Here is an 18,482-nt window from a genome sequence, read left to right on the forward strand (position 1 = left end):
ATGGCCCCTCAACATATCCTGGGAACAATATTAGCGTCTTTAAATCTGTTAAAGTTTCTAACAGAAAAGTTGTATTCGCTACTGACCAACTCTGTTTTTCTACCGCCACATTTCTGTCCCTCCCTGAAACTTCTTCATGACATGTTGTCTACTCCCACATGGGACAAACCGGAGAGAAATAATCAGATTAATTGTTTATGGTTATTATTTTTTTTCTGATCAGATAGATTATCAAAAGTTTGCTCTAGCCCTCTCAATCAGATTGAACAGTCATTCTGTTCAGGCCGGTTCAAATCAGCATCTTCTGATTCAGGTACTTTTAGGTAGTTTTATTCTGATTGGGCTGTTAATCTGATTATTTCTGGTCTTAGCTAATGCTAATGACACATGTAAATGTGAATGAATGCCACCTGTGCATTCTGTATTTCAGCACATGTTCATGAGAGCTGCAAATTAGGATAATTAATAATTTGGCATAATTAACGCCACATTTCTGCTCCATATGTAAGGATGTATTCATTCATGAAAATTACATTGAAGAGTTTTTCAAGATTGAAGTCCTGTTTTCTCAGTTCCATAATGGAAAGTCAATCATTTTGACAGTATCAGGAGTGAAATTAAGGGACTTGCTAAGGCCAAGGAACTGGAAAACATATCAAGTCCTGATATTGCTGGGCCACCTTAGGGTTGCACTGTCACTGAAACAAAGAAGAAATAGTCTCAGTACTTTCACTACAGCAAGGCAGTTGATGAATGCAGTAAAAAGAATGGGTCAAGAGGAAGTCTCCATCATGGACGGGATGGAGCATGTGAAGATATGTTGTGTAATTGTGTTTGTACAAAAGAGAGCATTCAAAATAGGAGAATATAGATGAATGTAGCAAATTATCATGTGCAAAGTGGTTGTACAAGTGGTTTTTGCATTAGGCCCATTGTTTTACAGTTCCTTAGTGCTTTCTTTGGTTTCTCAGTTTTTCTTTTGTGGTAGCAATAATAGACCAGTAGAGGTTAATGAAGCATCCTGTTTCTTTCCCTACAGACCTGGTCTACTAATTAGCCCCTGGTGCTCCACTATGCCATAATTACACTGCAGATTGGAGCTTTGGCTGCTATAAGCAAAAAAATGAAGGTAACACTATACAAGTTTGCCCTGCTGGACTAAAAAATATAAAGTCTTTAAAATGCAACATGGAGAGTAACCCTAAATAAAAATCAAGGAACTAATGCATTTCTCTCTGAAAATAATTAAAACATCTTTAAAATAACTACTAAGGAAGGGTAAGAGAGCCATGATAAATGCTACCTACTTCTAGAAATCTAGGAGGATCATGTGATTAATTTAGCATGACCTCTTTGGCGGTGAGCACCCAATGCTGCTTACCCCCCTGCCTCAGCCCCTTGTCCACAGAGCTAAATACAGAGTGATGGATAACCCTGTAGCTCACTGGGGGGTAGTGAGGTCCGATGAAAGGAACTCCTCTCTGGCTTCCTCCTTACAAGCCAGAGGTTATTGATTCTCCAGAACCCTCGTTTTACCCCTGTCACTGATCTTTGCCCTCAGGATCTTCCAGCTTGTATCATTTTAAGCACACACATATACGCAACGTGTCAAGGTTAAGGTCAGTTTGTCTCTGTGTGGAACGAGAAGGAGGGCATAGTAAAAACGGAATTTGGCTCGAGAGAAAAAAACAGGAGGAGGAAAATAATCAGTGAGAACATTGTAGAGGTAGAGGCAGTGAAAAAATGGCATTATGGTAAACAATCACCTGAATGAGGAGAGTGAACAGGATGTGATGTAGTGCTGTGAGATCAATCCTCTTAGACTGGGTTGCGCCAACAAAGATTAACTTAATCCAGGATTAGTTATAATCAGAGTTTAGCAAAACTAGGTTTAAAATAGGAAATCCAGATATGATTATTTCATTTCATTTTATTAGACCCATTTCTGGGTCTAATAAAATCAAGTTTAGCGATCTAAACTGAAATTAAGGGGTGAGGGGGCAGTTTTCAGGTCTGTCCAGCAGTCTGCCAGTATAAAACAAACAAAGAAATTAACAAAAAAGTTTGTCCCTGAACTTTATCGAGGAACTTGATTGTTTTTATTAATCCATCTCAAAAAGGCAGCCATTTTAAAAGTTAAACCTGCTCAAGTTTAACTCTAAAGTTAACACTGGATCACATTTTAAAATGGTGTCCTCCTAAGGTTTAGAATAACAACTAAACTGAGACTGAGAGAAATTCAAATGTAATCGTTCTTAATTTTAAAAGTTTAAAAGATTGGTGCAAAAGAATTTTAATTTAAACCATGCTTCAAAGTGGTTTAAAACATTAATCCTTGTTGGTGGAACCCAGCCTTAGACAGAAGGCAGCAACTTAATGGAGTTGTTTATCCGGTCTAGACTACAACCAGCCAGATGCACATATAGTGATATATGCTGAAATAAGATAAATCAAAAACTCCAAGGAGCTCTATAAGGAGTAGCCAGATAGGGGCGAAGCGGGTGGCAAAGCGCAGCAGATATTATCAAGAGTAGGAGGGTGCAGACAGGCAGGCCATCATGTTTTATTAAGACCTGTTTTCCAGCCAGAGACATGAGTCAGCCTGCTCTCCTCAGGGCCATAATAAGCCAAGGGGCTGCCACTCCACTAGATCCTCAACCCAGCAAGATTTTATACACCCACACCTTAGAGCTTTAGATTTAAATAACTCTGTCTTGATACCACAGTTAGCCATGAATTAAATTGAGCTGTTTCTTAATTTGACAATATATCTCTGAATTAGTCTGCATGTTGTTTTCATTCAGAGTTGTGTACCATACAGTGGAAAAGAAAAGAGACATTACAGAACTGGGATTGTTATCACTTGTTTATTCAACAAATTCCAGAGAAAAAAAACTGAAGAGATACGTCAAGTGAGGCGGCCTGTAATCCCTCACAGTTTCTTCTTAATCTCAGTAAACAGGAGAGAGAAAACTGTAGCAGGAGACGGTGCCAGAACACGGCCCAGTCTGTTGGTGACAATTCCTGTGTGAATACTGCTATATCTTGCCAGCTATGTGCACATGTGCTACACTCGTCTCATGTACCAGCGGAAAGAGCATTTGTCCTCCTTGGCAGTCTGAGTGAACAGACGGAGCATGAGGAAGCAGTCGTTGGTCTGTCAGTCTCCCTCTATGTCGTGGTTGTGTTTCAGTTACAGCCATTGGAAATGCTCCAGGTATGATGGAATTAACCCCCTCCTCCAGGTGATCACTATGCGTATTGACAGTGGATCATATTGGGATGTCTCTAATGAGCAGAGCTGAAATCTGTCCTACCCCTTCTGTGAGACTGCAGTTTGTGTCACATTGAACAGACAGTCTTTGGAGAGTATGAGGCTTTGCTGCACTGGGTGAAATGAACTGGGTATAAATTGGGTGATAAAAACACAAAAGAGTTCAGACAAAAAGCCAGAGGGTTTGATGAAAAGAGAAATCAGTGTGCATTTCTTCTCATCTTTTATGTTTTTCATGTTTTACTGCAGGAAAGCACACCCCGAGTCCAATGTTTCCCCAAATACCAATTTACATGCCACTTGAAGTTGTCTTATCCACAACACTATTTGCATACATAATTTCTAATGAATTATGTGCACTCTGTTGCAGTCAAGTATAAAAGAGCTGAGTTTAAGTTGTGTTTTGCAGAATATATGGTTTCATGGCAAAACCCATCCATCCATTTTCTGTAACTGCTTATTCCCAAAGGGTCGCCGAGAGGCTGGAGCCTATCCCAGCTGACATTGGGCAAGAGGCGGGATACACCCCTAACCTAGCATGTCTTTGAACAGAAAGGCCCTCCCCCAGCCAGCTGGGGGATTCGAACTCAGGACCTTCTTGCTGTGAGGCAGCAGTGCTAACCACTGCACCACCATGCCGCCCTGCCATTCTAAAACCTTAATTCCAAAAAATTTGCAACATTGCGTTGCGTTAAAGGTTAGTAAAATCAGAAAGCATTCATTCAACTTATATTCAGTTGAAATTAAGAGTACAAAGACAAAATGTTCAAACTGATAAACTTAATTGTTTTGCAACTATACACTGAATTTGAGGATGAGAAAAGGACCATTCAGAGGAAAGGGACCATTCAGATTGTTACTGGTGCAAAGTTCAAAAGCCAGCATCTGTGATGGTATTGGGGTGTGTTAGGGCCAATGGCATGGGTAACACAATTGTGAAGGCCCCATTAATGCTGAAATACAGATAACATATGCTGCTATCAAGATGACTTTTTTTTCCAGGGATGTCCCTGCTTATTTCAGCAAGACAATGCCAAGACACTATCTGCACGTGTTACAAAAGTGTGGTTTTGTAGTAACAGTATGGGTACTAGACTGGCCTGCTTGCAGTCCAATCCTGTTGCCCATTGAAAATGTGTGGCGCATCATGAAGTACAAAATATGACAATGTGGTTCCCGGTCTGTTGAGCAACTAAAGTCGGACATCGTCGTTCAACAATTAGTGTTCTCAGTTCCCAGATGCTTAGTATTGTTAAAAGAAAAAGTAATTCAACACAGTGGTAAACCTGTACCCATCCCAACTTTGGAACATGTTGCAAGCATTAAATTCAGTAAGAATGTATATTTATAAAAAAAACAGTGAGGTGTAGCAGTGTAAACATTAAATGTCATGTCTTGTATTCACTTGAATATAGGTCGAAAAGGATTTGCAAATCATCACATTCTGTTTATGTTTTACAAAGTATCCCAACTTTTTTGGAACTAGGGTTGCAGAAATCAAGCTTTGCTGTCAGATGGTCTTCCTTGGCGAAATGCCAAAGCCACAGCTTTGGCTATGCGTAGCTTCTGCTTGCAAAGCTCGACTCCAACTAGTATGTGTGTGCGTGTGCGCCCGCTTGTGCCTTTGCACAGTGAGCACCTGGTGTTTCAAAGACCCAGCCAGAGGTAACACAAATAAATAGCATCCATCAAAGACGTGTGAAAGGATTTCAGAGACACACAAGCTAAGAAACATCAAACAGCACGGGAGGGCCATCTTGTCCCACAATTGATGCTGTTAAATTGATTCTGACATCTTGAGGCCATATATGGTGTGCCGCTGCCATCAGCTGTGTTGGGCAAACTCGGCTGTTTTGCCCTGGACAGAACATAGAGAGTGTTATCTGGTGAAGTGCACCAAACAAAGGGAATGTGAGGGAAAGATTAAAAGGCAATTCTGTGGCAGAGCTGGACGGGCAGACTGTATCTCCATATAACAGAGGTTACAAATGCACCCTGCACTCCAGCTTCTCTTAGCAGTGTGATTCCCAAAAGCTGACAGAGAATATGGACAGCGTCAGGACCTTGAGAAAATCAACCGTTTCATACGAGCAAACGTGGACTTTCTGTTCTCTGTCAGTTTGCTTCTATCTCTCTTGCTCCCTCCTTCCCTCACACACACACACACAACTCTGTTCAGCCAAAACACCCATGGGGGAGAGCGTCTGGTTGCTGGAAATGTCAAACTGCTTTGTCACGTCCAATCTCAGTCAGGGAGCCTAACCACTGTGTGTGTAGAGTGGGCATGTGTGTATGTTGTGCAAAAACACCCAATCCCAAGGCTAGCAGCTCTGTCGGTCTGTACTATCAGTCGAACTGAAAAGAATGGCATTCACATTTGTTACAAAAATGAATAGCATGTTCTGTTCATCAAGACAGTACAGAATAAGAGCAGAAGATACTTTAGTAACACAGAAAGATTTGAGAGCAAAAAGTGTACCTCTACTGTGAGAAGGCTTTCCAGGCTTTCCAAAGTAAATTTAAAGTTTCTATACATTTGACTTGACTGTGAAGGGAGTTTCACAGCTGTGTATATGACTGTTTATTCATGGTGTATTGCAGTATCTTAAAGCAGGGGAAGGCAGTTTTATTTCTGGTGTCATTGGGCAAAAGTTCCATTATAACCTTTAGGCATACTGGAATTCCAGTGGTCTGAGAGAAAACTAGGCTTCTTGTCCTCTTACTCTGTTTTCAGTCAATCAACGATCTTCAAGCCACCAATCTGAAGCACCGCCATCAGATAGATGCGCTTTTAAGGCTGCAACTATTATTTTCATTATTGATGAATCTACAATTATTTTCATTTAATTATTTAAATCTTAATATGGCATAAAAAACGTGAAAAGTGCTCGTCACAGTTTCTCAGAGCCCAAAGTGATGTCTTTATATTGCTTCTTTTGTCCAACAAACAGTGCAAAACCCAAAAACTCTTCATTGACGATCATAAATAACAAAGAAAAGCAGCAAATCCATACATTCAAGAAGCTGGACCAAGCAAACATTTGACATTTTTGCTTTAAGAATGACTGAATCCATCGATTATCAGAATAGTTGGCAACTAATTTCATTTTGGTTGACTTATCGATTAATTGACTGATCGTGGCAGCTCTACTCCCTTTACAAAAAATTTCTAAAACCAACAAGTCCTTCAAGCTGAACAGCAAAATTGTTTGGTTGTTATTATCCTCCAAAACAACCAACAAGTTTTTTTTTAATATTGTGCCCGTATAGGCAGGATTACAGTGGTTGACAGTCCCTTCCAAAACCTTTACAAATAACTGCTACTAAAAAGGACTGCTATAAACATTTTTGGATCAGCCGTTTATACCGTTAAGATTTAGTTAGGGAGCTGAGTTTAGTTTGTTAAATGTACTACAAGGGTTTTAACTGGTAATGAATAGGGATGTGTGCGATTACACAAATTAAACATGGCCACCCTTGCTACTCGGCACCAGGAGAAGCAGTTGGTTAAACTATATATGAACATTCATGTACAATGGCAGTTACCTGTTGCCTCTAAAGTATTATGCAGCTGCCCGCCACTAGGCGGTACTGTGGCCCCATCAGATGGCAGCCCCTCTCACCCCGCACATATGACCCGATGGCCCACGCAAACCCTGTTGTTTTTATTAGCAAAGTTGGACAGATGACAGCTCATAAAACCAATGCAGTTTGGCAGTGTTTTAATCGAGAATATAAAAATAAGGTTGAGTGTAGGTTGTGACAGAATAAACTGGCACATAACCACCGACTGGAGCAACGTGTGACTACCTTCAGCACAGACACGGACATTAACCTGCAAGCAGAGCAGGCTGCTGCTGCTAGCACTGCTAATGTTAGCCACACTGTGTGGCAGGCTGGCAGCTAACATCAGCTGCGGGTGAACAAAGTTGTCTGCCCACGCTCTTTACATTACATTACATTACACTGTACTTCATGACCATAAGTTGCCTTTGTCAGGTAAACGTAAGTCATTTCTGTTGTTAGTTCTGGCATTTTTCTATCTGAATCTCTACTCTCTCTGCTCGTTACTATGTGTGATCTTTTTTCCTTCTCTCTTCTTTTCACACCTTTTTCAGCTCCTTAAAACAGCAATACGTCATGTAATTTACCCACAAGTTTAAAGTTCAATGAGATAATTTTATCTACTAATTCCATCATCATCACTTGTTTTCAAAGCACCAAACACGATTGCAGATCAGTCTTTGGAGACTTTAAAGAGTTTGCACTGTAAGTGAATTTGTGTGTAGGAGGGTGGATGGCAGTGGTCCCGTTTTCCTGGGGCGAATTTGATCTTTCTAGCAACGCCGCAAAACACTCTTCATCTGTCTTAAAGTCTTCCTCTCATTTTTCACTTTTTCAATCCTTCCCATTGCCAGTCTCACATGCAAGTCTTTTTTTAGGGTGAGCGATGCTACCCACTCACAAGCTGTTCATTCTGCCACATACATGCAGTTCGAGGCTGTGATCACATCTGTCATATTGTCTGCAAAAGAATGTACAGTTACAGTGTTTGTCTAAATGAGGAGTGCTTGTTTTTTGTCCCACTTTTTTCTCCTTCACATTCTTTGAAGCCATGATTGTTTCTCTGATGTGATGTTGTTGTAGGCGTTCAGTCCCACTGCTATTCCCACAAGAAATAACACACATTTATTGCCCCTTTCCCTTCTTGTTTCCGGCTGTCTGAATACACACTGATTCTGCTGTCTGGGTGGATGTTTCTCCCAGCCACCAATGAAAGGCTCCTGATTGCTTTTGAATTTCCTGCAGTTTAGCTGCTGGTCCTCTTTGCCTGTTTCCGCCCCCTTATATACAGTATATTCTATGGTTGGCACCTCCAAAAAGAAAGAACCCATGCCTGTGAATGTATATTCTCTCTTTCTTCAAATATCTGACCATCTATCATTTGTCTTCTTGCCTGTGTTCTCTGAAACTTATATTTTCACGCAAATATGGATATTTATATTGTATATAACAAATTAGCATTGTATGAAAAGCAGATCTGACTTAAGAAATCTCATCACCCTGCTTCCTTAACTCCCTTTCAGAATAATTCAGTCTAGCTTAGGGGTACATTCCCATCTTCTCTGTCTGAGTTATGACCGTGAATCTGACAGTGCTGGACTGTATTATTATGGTGTTGTTGGCTCATATCCAAATCAGAATTTGAACATTTTCAATGGGAAACCAGTAAAAATGTCCGTTGATTTTCTTCGCACTTCTTATTTCCCCTTTGCCTGTTTTGTGCAATTTACATTGATTGCAATTGAACACTGCTCTGTTTCCACAGCAACTGATGCGGTCCTCTGTGTTCCACATGTTCATCTTGAGCATGGTCGCTGTGGACGTCATCGTTGCTGCTAGCAACTATTATAAAGGCGAGAACCACCGCAGGCACTATGATGAGTTTTACCTGGCAGAGGTGAGATGTTTTGTGTTTGTGTTTTTTTTTTTTTACAATTCTAATTGTCCACTCCACACCCCCCATTTTAAAATGAACACATGCCCATTGATCAAGGCTTTTATTTATGTTTTTGATTGTATATTTTGTTATAAGCCTGTTAGATGACACATGTATTTTTTTTTTGCGTAGATATACTTTTAAGTACACACACATGCACACAACCCTGTACTGTATGTGTCATGCCAGTTGGTTTGATGTCATCAGTATGCAGGTGGTAAGCACCGACAAAGACGGTGAGAAGTGTGTGCCCACCTCCCCGGTCCCCTTCATACCTCTCTCTCTCTCACGCACACAGCTGAATGGAAGAGATAAGAAAAGGGAAAAAACACACACAATATTACCTTCTCTCACTCCCTCCTTCCATATCATACAGCCATCGATCTGCAGATTTGCTCCAATCTGTGTGAAGGCTATGAGGAAAAAATAGTAATTGGAGGCACTGGGTTTAGAGTTCAACCAAGCAATGTAGGTTTTACTGGCGAGATGCCAATTTTATTTACTCCGTCTTACCATATTTCTGAAGAGGTTATAGAAGCATCCAGATCCTATACTCTTGTGTAGACTGTTGTGTAGGATTTAGTGGCCTTTAGTGGTGACCTCATCCCACTCTTCCAAATTCGTAGAACCTATGTGTTAAAACAGTTCAATTTTGGATCCAAATACAAACACAACCAGGAGACTGAGATTGGTTAAGGACAGTTTATTGCAATTTGTATATGGCAGGCTGTAGGCTTGGCAGAAGTGGTTTGGACACTGGCTGAGGAGGGTTGGGTATGGCAGAGGAGCTGATGGCTGAACAATCCAAATCAGGTGGCAGAAGACAAGGACAGGGCTCAGTGTGACTGTTATTCTGTTGGAGCAGGTGTGGAGAATCTGAGGCACAGAAAAAAACTGATGTCCAGAAAACAACAAATGTACAAGCTATCATCTAGATAAGAATACTAACATTAAACAAAACAAAAAAAAAACTTTGCAAATCTTGCCTGGTGGAGATCTGCACCCTAGTGAGTGCACTCTTCTAATTTAATGTGTAACAAGGCAATATTTCATAATCTGCAAAGTAACCAGTAACTAAAGCTGTCAAATAAATGTAGCAGAGTGAGAAATACAGTGACTAATTCTATTTTCTCCATTCCATCCCAGGTCGCCTTTACTGTGCTATTTGACCTGGAGGCTCTTCTGAAAATCTGGTGTCTGGGCTTCACCGGCTACATCAGCTCCTCCCTGCACAAGTTTGAATCTCTGTTGGTGGTGGGCACCACGCTGCACATCTACCCCGACCTCTACCACTCTCAGTTCACCTACTTTCAGGTAAGGATACACATATGCGCTTATACACATTTTTACATGCACTTATATTGATGTATGATGGCATGAACATCTTTAAATCCCCTTATACTCTAAATATGAAACTGAATCATCCACACTTTGTATAGAACTGCAGTGAGGAACAGAAGCTGTGAATCATTTTGTGACATTTCTTTCACTGTGCTCTAATGAGTACATATCAATCATGTCACTGTTCTGTGTTAAAAACCTCTCGTCTGTTCACTCAAAATGCTTTCAATGTACTGTCGCAATGAATGTCTAACAGGGATTCTGTTAAATTGATTTTTGAGTTAAACTGTAGCATTTTTCTGGCGTGACATATTTTTGGGTGACATTTACAGTTGATGTATTCAGAGTCATACTCTGGTGGTTTTATTTATAGATATTTAGCATAAATCTCAGCCTGAGTGTGCAGTTTTCAATTCCTGTATGTGAGGCAGACAGTTGGGGAAATCCTGATCATTCTGTAGGTGCAAGTGATCATTTTTGATGCTCCTAACTAGAGATGTATTTGATATTGGTGGTGCATAGTATTTCTGTCTACAGTATAAATTCTGTTTGTCTATATATTTGTGATCTGACATCCTCCAACATGTCCAGTTTTTTGTTATCCCACTTTCCAGTCAGTTTTTCCAGTTCTCATTGCAGAAATATAAATCAACTGCCAATGTTATGACCCATGTGTTAACCATGAACAGAGCCTTTCAGTATTGCACCCTGTCCAAAGTGCAACCCTGTGACCTTGCTGTAGGTCATGTAATGTAGCTGATGAAAAACTCTGTGGATGATCTGATGGGAAAGGGCTTCTAGATAGTTCTTTAATGAGCCTTGACCATACAAGCTGCCTTGATCCTGTCTGACTCTCTCAACAGCTGCCATCCATGCATGAGCACTGCTTACATTCAAGCAAACACATACAAACATATATACTGTAGCTATAAAATTGTTGACTTGTTGTTCTTTAATAGTTTTTTTTCTTTTCATTTTTTTAAAAGATATTCTAGATATTACTGCTGCACATTTTCCAAAACATATAATAGTGTTTTGACTTTCAGCCAGTTAATTTCAGTTAATGCAACAATTAATCAATTTATTAATCGGTTATTAAATTAGTCACCAAATATTTTGATAATAGATTCATTGGTGTGAGTAATTTTTTAAGGAAAAAAAGGACAGACCTTTTTAATTGCAGCTAACAAGCGTTAACAAGCATTAACTCTTGTTAAGAACACTTGTTGCTCTGCAGATTTTGCAGTCTGAAAATTGCACTTTTTGAAGTTGTGACTTCATAATGAAAACCGATCATCATTCAGGCCTACAGCTATATTGAAAAAAACAAACAAACTTTGATGTAAAAAAGAAATGCATTATAGCAGCAATCAGAAAACACTGATGTTGTGAAGAAAATAATTGAACTTGACAGCTTCTTGCATCAAAGGTAATGTTCAGGAGCACACATTTTATACCTCGGCGACAGCGACAGCCGGAGTCAAGTTGATATCTGTCTGTACATCCTTTAGTCTGTATGTTGGTCCATACGTCTGTCCTGTTCTTGTGAATGTGTTATCTGAAGAACACTGATGAAGAAAAACTTGTACTCTGATGATTGATGAAAAATAATTGTTCTTCTGATCAATCTTCACATTCATGAATTAAGCAATACCTCGATGAGCCTTGGTTGTCCTTACTTGAATATGAGTTTAATAAAACACAGATCTGTTAACAGAGAGATTTTTGGTCAACTCACATGCACACAGTCATACCAAGAACTCTCAGGTCAACACATCAATCAAATTATACATCAGGAATTTAGTTATTAAAGTTATTAAAGTTATTAAAAGTTGTCTATACTCATTAACAACAAATGCCTCTAAGGAATTTCCTCTAACAAATGTCAACTTTTGGTGATTAAAGGTTCAAGGTCACTGTGACCTCATGACATGAAAACCATCACCACAAACAGGGACCAAGCTAAATAACATGCTCAGATAAAAAAAAGGTTTGCAAAGCTTAATGTCAGTAGATTTTTAGATGCAGCAAGTCCCTCTCCCTATTCACTGGCATATACTGTATGTCAGCTAATGAGCAGAGCAGGAGTGGAGAGTCCTCCTCACTCCTTACTCAGGGGAAAGCATTTCTCATTCACTCTCCCTGCTGGTATTTTTTCAAGTGTGTCCCAGTTTTAACAGGTGAGATTTAATCACATGTGATTAACCTTCAGGCTCCCTGCTGGAATCAGAAGTGTGTGCTGGGACCAGATGACACAATCAATGATTGTTTCCGATTTATATTCCATTTTATCCAGCTGAGGGTAGTTTCATGGCTAAAGGCTAGACTTACTAATTGTCTTTCAATGCCAACCAAATGCCACATGCTTTAGAGCCATACTTACAGTTTTGACACATTTGACACTCACATACATACATACAGTATGCTTGGCAGAATGATTTTTAATCAGCCAATTTAACCCACCTCGGCACTTCCTCTCTGTGTGTTCAGAATTGTAATGACTGCACGATTTAACAGTTCAGTCAATGCATTCATGCAGAAAGGCAGGGCACTGTAGCGTTTTTGGACCTTTCTGGTAGGGATGCACTGATCCGATTCAATATGGGTTTAAAATGCTGGATGGGATATCTGACAGCGACAGTGACAGTGTGACACGTTATGCAATTCAATTTTATGTTAAGCATTGCTTTCTCCTGCAAAGGCCAGAGCCAGAGGCACGCACAGCCAACACAGCTGGAAAAAAAACATTCTCAAGATTGCTCTTTGCTCATCTCATGACTACATTTTGGGAGTTGAGATATTTTTTATGTTGAAATTGTCAAATTGATTTCTTTCAAATAGATCGCGATTGAAAAAAATATTCAAAATAGTATATTTTTCATTTTTAGATTTTTTTTTGTATTTTTCATAAAAAAGAATGAGCCCAATAGGACTGAGCCCACTAAAGGTTAAGATATAGATTATCTCTGTATTCTATCAGTGGCATCAGTCCCTGCCATTTCAGATTTGCAAGATGTGTTGGTCTCAGGCTGGAGACAAAAAGAAAGATCAGCAAAGAAGTAGTTTTGCTATTACTACCTTACATCCTCTGTGAACTTTCCCTCCTACGGTTTGGTCTCAGCCTCAGAGCTTGCATCTGTTGCAAAATGGATAGTGGTCATCATGGTCTGTCAGAAGAAGAAGGTAGTGTCTTCCCATCCCATCTGTCATCATGCTGTGAGTGTTATTGCTGTATTTGTTTACTGTAGGTTCCCTTTTAGACCAGTATCCCCTGTTTATCTCCTTTATTTTGCTGTATATCTGGGGAATGGGAGAAAAATCTTTGGCCAGAGGCATCACAGTGCGGTGCTGGATCAATAGTCACTCTCTGGATCCCCGATCAAAGCCTGACCAAGATGCATTACCTTTTGGGGCTTGTTGTCACCACTAGTAATTTAAGGGCTAAGTCTGTTGACAGAGCACCGGATCACTGCACCTTTACCACTGGGTCATGATCAATGATGTCTATTTTTAAATCAGTATGTAATCAATGTGCTACTATGTTTGCTTTAATAACTCTAATATTATATAACTAGCATTTATGGTGGAACTATCTTTAAAATACACATATATATGTGTGTTTATCTTCCCCTCAGGTGCTTCGTGTGGTGCGTTTGATAAAGATCTCCCCAGCTCTGGAGGACTTTGTTTATAAGATATTTGGTCCAGGTAAAAAGCTTGGCAGCCTGGTAGTGTTTACAGCCAGCCTCCTCATCGTCATGTCGGCCATCAGCCTGCAGATGTTCTGCTTTGTGGAAGAGCTGGACCGCTTCACCACATTCCCCAGAGTAAGGAACTACTGGCACTCACACTGTCAACAAGAGGGCAGTCTGCATACTTTTAAAAGTATATTATTAAAAACAAACAAGTGATCTATTTAAGAAATCATCCATGGGTGTGATCACAGCTTAAGCTTATTTATTATATTAATTTTTCAGGCGTATTTTCAGATGAACTGTGCGTAAATCACCACTTGTTAAAAACGTCATTCTGAGTGACATACTTACATACAAGAACAAGTCATGACTAAGATCAGAGTGTATTAAGATCAAGATATAATAAAAATTTAAAACTAGAAATGAGTCAAGCTTTTGTTTTCATTTGAAGCAGGAAGTTTTACATTCAGTGTTAATGATGTTAGTAAATAAATCAAACAATGCACAGGATGTTTAGTGATGTCCTTGTGATTGTATTGTCGTGGCTGGTCTTGAAATAAAATCCTGAGTCCTCTTTGTTTGAGACCAAGACAAGACATAGTAATTGTAATAAGTAATTGTGGCTGATGCCGAGATGTGACCAATACCTTCAAAAAGTAGTCTTAAGACTGGTCTCAAGACCAAGACCTACATATTATGTATTTGGAGTATTTTAATTCTTACACATTTTGTTTTGATTGCAGCTTTTTAAGTCAGGATAGCCACAAGCAATCTCAACAATTATTTAGTTAGAACCACCTGATCTTGAATAGTATTATTTTCACCTGCACAAATGAAGCAGACCAAACCAGTAAGCCCTCTAGATTTAAGTACTCCAAGCACACTTATGCCAATATGCCGTAGTATCAAATTCATTTCCTTACAGGGAAACATGAAATGTAATTAAAAGCAAAAGATACAGGTAGTATATGAAATACATAAAAGAAATTCATATGAGCGGTTTCAGAAGGGCACCATAAGCAATGGGGAAGCCTGCAGATGTTGATGATAGGTTGCGCGATGGGTCGACAGATGTGGTCCCTCCTTTGATATCTAAGGGCTCATGAGCTTCTTTCTCTCTCATTAGCGACATCTTTCTATCCTCATATTTTTTTCTTCCCTCCAACATTTCACTGATCGCAGGCACAGCGGGACATGAAGGGTGGCTCGTAAACAGATGCCACTTGTATGCTGTGTTGCCCTTCCCTCTTTCATTCTCCCGCTTTGTTTCCGTATTACTTGTGTATTGCTTCACACACCCACATGTATGCACACAGACATGAGCACACATCATAGTTAATGATGTTTGGCTGCCTACCCTACGGGCAGACCTGTTGCTAGGTTTATCTTTATCTACGGTGACTGAGATGAGGGAGCGGATGGGAGGGATGGGTCCGCTGTCTGGAGGGGAGATGTTATGAAGGAAGCGCAGGCGTGCCATTTGACTCCAGGGGCCACAGTGTTGCAGCTCGCCGACCTTCATCTGACCTCCACCAACTAGATGAGAGGCCAGCAAAACAGAGTGAAAAAAAGATGGCTGTCTCCTTACTTGTTCTCCCTGACTTATATTTGAAATCTCACAATCGCCACCTAGAGAAGGATGTTCAGAAGGGGATATGCGCATCAGCTGTGTGATATTTGCTCTTCTGTGAAAAAGCATGTTTCAAATGTCAGATCTGTGTGTTTCTCTGCTGTGTAATTTCCTCCCTGTCTCTGTCTTTCCTGCCCTCTCTTCACCGCTTCCATTTGTGTGCTCAGTTGCCCTCTCTAGCCTTTTGCCTCTCTCACTTTCTCTTCTCCTGTGCTCTCCTCCCTGTAGGCATTCATGTCCATGTTCCAGATCCTAACCCAGGAGGGCTGGGTAGATGTCATGGACCAGACTCTGGTGGCTGTAGGTCATATGTGGGCTCCAGCAGTAGCCATTTACTTCATCCTCTACCATCTGTTTGCTACCCTGGTGAGGCATTCACTGTGGTGTTTCTAATATAGAAGTCAAATAAGTTAAAGAGACTGTTGAATTGGGGTTGCAGTGTTTTGGTTACATTAAGATGGCTTTTAGTCCATTGTATATTCGCTGCAGTATTCTACAACCCGAATTCCAAAAACGTTTGGATGAAGAGAAGGCAATGATTTGCAAAAACTTATTGACCTCTACTCAATTGAATGAAGTACAAAGATATTTAGCGTTCAAACTGATTAACTTTGTTTTTTTGCACTCACTCTGATAGCGATGCCTGCAATACATTCCAAAAAAGTTGGGATAGGGGACTGTTTATGAGGTGTTACATCACCTCTTCTTTTAACAACATTAAGTCAGTGCTTCAATGCGAGACAAGTCTGGACTGCAAAGTACCAGAGCTCTATTACTCTTTTACCACATTATTGTAATACTTGCAGAATTTATCTTGGTATTGTCTTGTTGAAGTAAGCAGGAACATCTCTTGGAAAGACATTGTCTGGATGGCAGCATGTGTTGGTCCAAAACCTGTATGTACCTTTCAGCATGAATGGTGCCTACACAGATGTGACAGTTAGCCATGCAGTGGACACCAAAACCCCCATAACAATTACAGATGCTGGCTTGGGAATCTTTTAATGATGTTGTGTAGTAGATGGTGAAATCTCTGGATTCCTTGCAATTTTGGGTTGAGAAATGTTAAACTGTTGGACTTTCGAGGATGGCCCTTCTTTCATACCTGATGATAATACTGTCATGTTACCCATTTACTTTTTACCTGTGGAATGTTCCAAACAGGTGCTTTTGAGCATTCACTACTTTGGGAATCCTGTCCCAGGTTTTATGAAACGTGTTGCAGGCATCAAATTCAGAATGAGTGTTTATTAACAAAAAAAAAAGTTTGAACAGTAGATATCTTGTCTTTGTATTGTATTCAATTGATTACAGGTCAGAAAGGATTTGCAAATCACTGAATTCTGTCTTTATTTATGTTTTACACAATGTCCCAATTTTTTGGGAATCAGTGTTGTATTCAAACTCATATTCCATTGTGTTGATCAGTAAAAGCAGGTTCAGAAGAAATAAGTGGCAAAAGAATGCATGAATTGTTTTCTTAATGCATTCAATTAGTGCCCCTGCCCCTTCAGTGTCCTCTCAAGTGGTACGTCTAATCACAGTTAATCAGACTTGCAGGCGTAAGAAGTGCTGACATTTCAGTGTTTGGTCCTCTGATATTGGGAGCCATCAGACAGCAGACAGTCTCTGGATGACTCACACTTCACCCCAGACGGGCAGGATGTCTTCCAGGAACAGAGCAAGCAACAAATGCAATTACAAAGCAGACTTTGTACTTCTGAAAAAGTCCTATTTTTTGATGGTGATAATGACTTTGACATATTGTAATGTGTTCACAAATAGCATTCTTATGCACTTCCTCTTGTTGCATTTTAGATTCTGCTCAGTCTTTTTGTGGCTGTTATCTTGGACAATCTGGAGTTGGATGAAGACTTGAAGAAACTCAAACAGGTAAGAAGCTTCTGTAAATTTTGTGCAGACACAAGAAGTTCATGCTGAGCTATATAAGGTTCAATTGAACGGTTCATTTATTTGCATATTCAGTATGAATATTGCAAATTAAGTGACGAAGCCACTACATAATAAGTATCTTGTAGATATGAGATTTCTCTGAGTTGGTTGTTACATTGAGCAGCAGAGATACATCTTGCAAGGTCAGTTTTCACTGCATTAATTAAAAGTGGATGCAACCCCTTATGAAGTACTGATCCATCAGCATACATTTAGATATTAATGTGACTCACCATTGACCCTCAGCCTCACTTACTGTTATCACCTTTTAAAACCTGGCATTGCTGATTCTCCAACTGCAAGATCCAATTTTCACCTGTGCAACTCGCTTTGCTGGAAAGTTTCAGGAAGAAATTGACAAAGTTTCTTGTGTTTAAGAATAATCAAGAGCGAAGACAGCTCAACAAGCTTTCATGCTTTCAGTTAAGTCTAGGATAGTTTTTCTGTTTTATACTTTAAGATATTTTAGGTCTTTCAGTCACCTCTTACATAAAATTCTGTTCTTCTCAAGATAATTCAACCATGGCCTGACTACAGTGAGAACAGCTCAGCAAATTGTGACATGCCATTGCCAGGCTAAGCCACTGTGACTGCTTGATCAAAATATTTACATTACACTGTGGTTGTTATATTTGGTGCTGGTGAAAATCTGACCTCATGAGTTCCGTTTGAATTGTTTCAGTGTGTTGCAGTGTCCAGTACAAATCTTTTTTCATCATGTATTGTACTCTGACTATGTTCATATGGGTGGTTGTTGTGACTTTGTTTTGGTTGGTAATTTACTGAGTACATACCAAGTGCTGATTCTGATCAACCATGGCACTGTGGGCCAGTGAGTAAGGGGGAGGGGTCTCTTTGCACCCCATGATTGGATTTGATTCAATTCAACTCGATTCAGTTCCGATTGAGAGGGCTACAATGCAATCATAAAATAACTGTGGATACATTTATGTATCAAACGTTTTGATTTCTATACATTATTTATTTTGTCTTACTCTGGGACTACTTTGTATTTTAAAACATGCATATGTGTAATGATCCATCATTTGTGATGTTAGACACAACTTGGATACAGTGTGACTCTTTTCC

The 18,482-nt window shown here is 39.8% G+C and overlaps 1 protein-coding gene across 3 annotated transcripts in view; it reads left to right on the forward strand.

The window, feature by feature from the left end:
• nalcn (sodium leak channel, non-selective) overlaps positions 1–18,482 on the forward strand; it is a 95,741-nt gene that overhangs the window by 35,267 nt on the left and 41,992 nt on the right. For all 3 annotated transcript variants that reach the window (XM_084724865.1, XM_084724867.1, XM_084724866.1), the window contains 5 exons: positions 8,604–8,735; positions 9,921–10,088; positions 13,751–13,942; positions 15,669–15,806; positions 17,259–17,333. In XM_084724865.1, the coding sequence (XP_084580991.1) occupies positions 8,604–8,735; positions 9,921–10,088; positions 13,751–13,942; positions 15,669–15,806; positions 17,259–17,333 (705 nt within the window). The remainder of the gene's footprint in view (positions 1–8,603; positions 8,736–9,920; positions 10,089–13,750; positions 13,943–15,668; positions 15,807–17,258; positions 17,334–18,482) is intronic.

This window comes from Lutjanus erythropterus, chromosome 8 (genome assembly GCF_056507025.1).
Source record: "Lutjanus erythropterus isolate fLutEry1 chromosome 8, fLutEry1.hap2, whole genome shotgun sequence".
Classification (NCBI taxonomy): domain Eukaryota; kingdom Metazoa; phylum Chordata; class Actinopteri; order Lutjaniformes; family Lutjanidae; genus Lutjanus; species Lutjanus erythropterus.